Source organism: Limulus polyphemus, unplaced genomic scaffold (genome assembly GCF_000517525.1).
Source record: "Limulus polyphemus unplaced genomic scaffold, Limulus_polyphemus-2.1.2 Scaffold282, whole genome shotgun sequence".
Lineage (NCBI taxonomy): Eukaryota > Metazoa > Arthropoda > Merostomata > Xiphosura > Limulidae > Limulus > Limulus polyphemus.
This window is the reverse complement of record NW_013665892.1, coordinates 721447-727529: the sequence shown is the minus strand read 5'-3', so window position 1 is coordinate 727529 and position 6083 is coordinate 721447. Positions and strand designations below refer to the sequence as shown.

Below are 6083 nucleotides of genomic sequence, written 5' to 3'. Positions count from 1 at the left end.
AAAGATTGAAGGTTAATTACCTCTAGCACGTGGATAACCTTTTAAACTCACGCAAGTCATGTGTTTCCTGAATTGAAAAGACAAATCAGCGAGGTCGTTTTAAAGTTTGTAATCTAAGAATCGGATTTTAGATTTGGTATTAGTACTAGTTCATTCAGGTACGTAGGGAATTTGTATTTTTCCCGGAAAACTATGTTCCTGCTAAGTTATAATAAATGTAAAATATCATTAATAATAATAATAATATGCCAGTTGGCGCATAACAATAGAGCCATGCTCAACTGTAATTTCGATTATCAAATTGCATATTATATTAGAATTAAGAAATTGATGCGAGTAAATACCGAAAATATTTGAGCTCATCCATGTCGATGGTCGAGGTAACTAATCAAACATACCAATATGTACATAATTTGACCTACCCGCATTTGTTATTTTTACGTTGTTTATCTAACTTTCGAAAGTCTTTGTGGTACTTCAACTACTTGTTGCCTCACATAAACTTAGTCGGAATGCTCATGGAATTATTTCTATTAGGAACCGTAAATAGTTTAAAAAGTGCGTGGTATAGTCTGTCAAGACTAAAAATAAAGTGAGATGATAAATGAACACTTTTTCTTTTGGGAGAATATGATTAGTCATGCACCTTAGAGGTCAGTTTAAACTTTAAAACCTTTAATGATTTATGGTAGTTGTTTATTATTTGTGGCAATGATTTGGATAGTATTATTAGTATTGCTATTAGGAAGGAAACTATTTCTCAATTTTATATGATGCTGGCTGGGAAGGGCTCATTTTTATTTTTAGAAGAATTTGAAAACCTATTTATGTGTGAGCCAGAAGACAAAAACAAAACAAAAAAGCTTCATTATGCAGAAATAAAATTATATATTGGAGTATATTACTCTAAAAGTAAAAATAATTACTCAGAATCATTGTCATCATACATTGATACTATAATATAATGATTACTACTTCACTTTTTGTATTAATTTGTAAATATGAACTTAGTATAATATAATTTTTACCATACTTAGAATGCTTGTTAAATAATTATTACTAATATTTTCATTATGGTAGTGTAATGCCTTCTTCAAGTTCTTATCATGCAGATATTATTAAGTACTGGTATGGTTAAAACTGTTATGAGAGCAGAAGTCATGCAATGCTGGGAGCATGCGTGCTGGAGTTTCTCGAATAATCATGAATTTGCCCGGCAGCCCTAATGTGTTCGAGACGCCCTCTTTTTTAGTATATAAGCCTGGCAAAGAAAGTCAGTGGGGGATAAATGATTAAAGAAACGAACAGTAGTGACGGTAAGTAAAGTGTGTGAATCGCTATGATTTATAGCGTGTATTATAAAAGTTAAGTTTAAAGCAACGAGAAAACGTATTGACTGTGAAAATTCTTTGTATTACAAAGTTTGTATCGAGAAAGAATAAACTAGTTTTAATCAAGAAGGGACTTGTATCGCTGAAGTTTCTCGGACAGAATTTATACCGGAAATTAACAAACAAGCAGATACACAACCAAACTATTTACAGTACAAAAAAATTCCCTAGTAGTAGTACTACTTATAAGTTATAGTTATTTAATAGAGGAACAATGGTGTTAAAAATGAAGAACTTGGATGTAAGTGTTAATAAAAGTTTGAAACCCTCAGTTAATAAGTGTGGTTTGGTGAAGATAAAATTACTCTTAGTTGAAAATTTAGGAATTCGGATGATATCCTCAAAAACCAATTGACTTCCTATAACCTGAGTGGCACTTCAAAGTATTTTGCAATTTATTAATAAGTATACATGTATTTCATTGATTAGAGGATTGATTGATATTCCAGAAAGGGTGGAGTTATTGAGCTGTATTTAAAGTGAATGACAGATCAGGATGTTAAACCTGTTTTGAGTTTAATGAAGAACCTCGGGCTCAAGATGAATCAGTTAAAAAACGACTATTTTTTTTTTGTGGTAAATACTAAGGTATTTTGTACATAGTAAACAACTCTGTGGCCTTTGTCTAAAATCTATTTGGGTTTCTGTTAGTGGAAGGGGGAAGACTTTTAATAGAAATTTGTTACAGACCATTAGATGAAACCAATAAAATTAATGAGAAACTCTACAGTGAGATTAACTTTTCAGGTGTTAATGAAGTCATACGATGGTTTTTATTTCAGGCATATAGATTGAGAAATGTTAATCAAACCGTGAGGCAGAGAGGGTTTTCTTCGCCAATTAATCGGGTAACCTACTAGAAACAAAGCTGTTTCATTCAGATTTGTTGTTAACATTCTAATATAGATTTAGTTGAGAATGTGGAGATTAAACACATCTGGGCTCAAATTATCATTGCTCTATTGAATTTAATATTTTACAGCATAGGGAGCTTAGAAATAATGGTATTTTGGTTACAGATTTAAAAAAAATCAAATCTTGAAGGGATGCAACAAGAATTATCTCTTGTGAATTGAGGGACTGAATTAATGGGAGATACTGATGTGGAAAAAATTTTAAATATTCAAATTATCAAAATATTGAATTTGCTGATGACATTAAAGATTTGGATGTTGGCTGTGAGGATGCTGCTGCTACTTTACAAAAGGATTTATATTATTTAGTGAGATGGGCAAATAAATGTTTGATGGTTTTTAATTATAATAAATGCAAGGTAATGCATGTGAGTTATCATAATTTCAATTATAAATATATTTTGATAGGAACAACCTTCATGTGTTATGGAAGTGGAAAATTTTGTTGTACTGATTTATTAGTCTATTAAACCATCCAAACAGTTTACTCTTGCTAGTGATATGGTAAATAGAAGTATAGGTTGTATTTACAGAAATTTCGGATAGAAGTCTAAAGAGGTTATACTTTCATTGTATAGGTCACTGGTTAGGCCACATTTGGAGTATTGTGTTCAGTTTTGGGCTTCTCCTTAGGTAGGATATTTAAAGTGACCAGATTTTCTGGAGTCCAAAGTGGGACACCTAACTGATGAATAAAAAAATTGGTTGCATTAAATTTATGAAAACTTCTTTTCATAAAAAAAATGCATACCATCTTATTATTATACTTTTCATTAGATATTATTTTCTTTAACAAATCAGGAGTGTGTTTTGGGAACATGCAATAGAAAAAAATGATGTTCATGAAAAATACAGACCATCTAATTAGCTATAATTAAACTAGACATGAGAATTATTTAACAAAACTGTCTGAAAATAAAACAAAATTTGGTTTAAGATACTGATATAAAGACAGCGTGTCTGTAAGTGAAATGTTACAGTAATGACTGTATATAGACCGATATAAGCTGCAAAAATTCGAGACATAACAGAGTTGAAAATATATTGTCAAAGAGGTTTTGAACATTCAGCTCATATCTCGAAACAAAGCAAACTAATTTCATTTTGTTTTGTCAATTATAACAATATTACTATGTATTGAATGCTAATATATAGCATTTCAATGATTTTGTAGTACAAAGGTCATTGGCTAACGTCTGAAGATGCTTTATCAGACAATAAACAAGCAAATTTCATATTATTATATCCTCAATAAGTATATGATTATCTATGTATTTAAACATTAATATATGAAAATAAAGGATATTATACAAAGATAGGAACAAATCATATGTGTAGTCATAGTACGGTAGTGCTTACTGGTATTAATTTTCATAATGGAGGACATTTAAGTTGATTATCTCCCAAAGCTGGACATTTTTGTATCCCCTAAAGTTTCTGGGAGGCAGTGGGAAAAGCAGCTTGAAAATGGGACATTAAGGATGTTGAATTGTTGGAAAGGGTGCTATGAAGTGCTGCTAGAATGGAAAGGTTGTTATATGAGGACAGGTTAAGACCTCAGAAATTGTTTTGTAAATAAGAGTTAGAGATGGTCTGATCAAGATGTTTAAGATTGTTAATGGAAGTAATAGTGTTAATCTATCATCTTTTTCCATACTTAATGGTAGAAATTATAGGTCTAGGAAACACAAATATAAATTTTGTTAGTATAAGAGCCATCTTCTGCTAAGACAGTTTTTAATTTTCTAAGAGGATAGTTGGCCTTGGAATGTGTTGCCTTCAGGTGTAGTGTAAGCAGTAAATTTAAAGAATTTTAATGGAAGGCATGATAAATATTTCAATAATAAAGGTTGCTTTGAGTTTTTTATATATTTTTAATGGTTTAGGGATGGCCTAGATGGATCAATAAGTCCTTAAATGTAAAAAAATATAAAAAAGTACATAATGGGGATGGGTGCAACCCAAGAAAAGTTTTGTTTATGCAATATATGACAAAAACTTTTTTGAGATGTTACTCAGTAGTTTTATGTATTCTTTTGGTGTTACTGAAGATTGCATAGGTTCAACAGTGTCATGAGAATGGGGGACATTGACAAGTTCATATTTCTTGTTTCAATTCATTTGGTTTGCTTCCATGGCTTTAATAACAGGGCTGACACAAAACAAGTTTAGATATAAAAGTATAGGTGGTGGGAGAACCATATGACTACAGACTTGCTAAAATAACATAGGTGGTGTGTTAAGGTCACATACAAAATTTGATTTCATCTCAAGAATATGATGCTATGAACAAGGTATAACACATAATTATGAAGAACCATTGGCAGTAATGAAGGTTGGCCTTTTACAAGTTTTAAAAGAGAATAAAGGGTAGATTTAATTTTTTTTACTTTTTCATGGAAAGCTTTGAAGGACTAAATTGTCCGTTGTTTTCTGCAATATTATTTTAATAAGAACCCTCCCTAAGCCAATAAACTATAACCATTAAAGTTTTCTGCAACATTTTATCCTAGATTTTTCTCATTTAATAAATCCTGTAAGAAGACTGTTTCAATGAATTGAATTTGTTGTTGTTACTGTATTGTTAATTTTTGATTATCATTTTTGTTTTTACCTTAGGTTTGGAGTATTTATTTGATGTCAAATTACTAGCCACTTGCATATTAATACATTAGATAGCTTTTAACCTTATAAGCTATCTTAAATTATCTTGAGTTTCTTCAAAGATGACCACAGAAGAGAAATGCTCTTTTCGTGAAGGTAAGATATTGTGAAACAGTGTCTTTCTAGAAATGCTGTTAAATATGTAAATAAAGTTACTCATATATGCATCCTAGATGTATTTACCTGTTGAGTCTCTCTATATCAACAGTGAAAAATGTTACCTTCAATTTCATGTTTTGGGAGTAAAATGTAAGCTAAGTAAATTTATATGCAGGTTGTCAATAAGGTGGTGTACTAAATACATTAACTAAATTGATAAACTAAAATCTTTTTTCTTTTATCTTTTACATTATGATGGGACTAAAAATGGATTCCAGTTTTTTATGTATGTTTATTTTGACGTCTTGTTTTAACTTTCTGTCTGTTTGACATCAGTAAAAGACTGGTGTAAAAACACAAACACAATAATTTGATAGAATGTTGCATTACAATATTTTTTACTGGTTGGTCCATTATGCACTTTCACAAATGACTCGTGTTGTTTGAACTCTTATAAAATGTTTCTCAGCTTTTCAAAATACTATTACACATAACAGCATTTAAGACCTGAATTTTTAAACATTATAAAAACATAAAAGGCAAGAAGAAGCTCTTCTAAATCATTTACCAAAATATAATATCGTAAATGAAAGCAACATAGATTTACCAAAGGGAAACCTTGTCTTATTAATCTATTATCTTTTTTTTCAAGAACATTTAATATAGTGTGCTGATGACATTAAACTCCTGTATTTATAACAGTATTGAGGATATTACAGAATGACTTGGATCAGTTGGTAAGTTGGACAAATATTTGGCAAATGAACTTTTATAGTAAATGCAGGCTGATGCATTTTGGTTAACATTTGGTGTACTTTTCTCACTGGCAGGTTCTTTTAATTACCTCTTGAAAATAATTCAAGATCCAATGACATTAACATAAAACAATTCAACTTGTACAAAGGAACTGCAATAGCTAACAAACTGACTGAACCTCTCTCTATCTTGAAATCACTGTACAATCTTGTATGTGTATATATATATATATATATATATATATATATATACACATACA

At 30.3% G+C, this 6083-nt stretch overlaps 1 protein-coding gene across 2 annotated transcripts in view; it reads left to right on the top strand.

Moving 5' to 3' along the window:
• Nucleotides 1-49: 49 nt before the first annotated feature.
• Nucleotides 50-6083, top strand: part of LOC106457024 (urease accessory protein UreG-like) — a 41394-nt gene continuing 35360 nt past the window's right edge. Inside the window, exons 1-2 of one of the 2 annotated variants that reach the window (XM_013916408.2) lie at nt 50-158; nt 4925-5065. In XM_013916408.2, the coding sequence (XP_013771862.1) occupies nt 5032-5065 (34 nt within the window). In that variant the 5' untranslated portion in view covers nt 50-158; nt 4925-5031. The remainder of the gene's footprint in view (nt 159-4924; nt 5066-6083) is intronic. The other variant, XM_022382831.1, reaches the window with a different exon arrangement.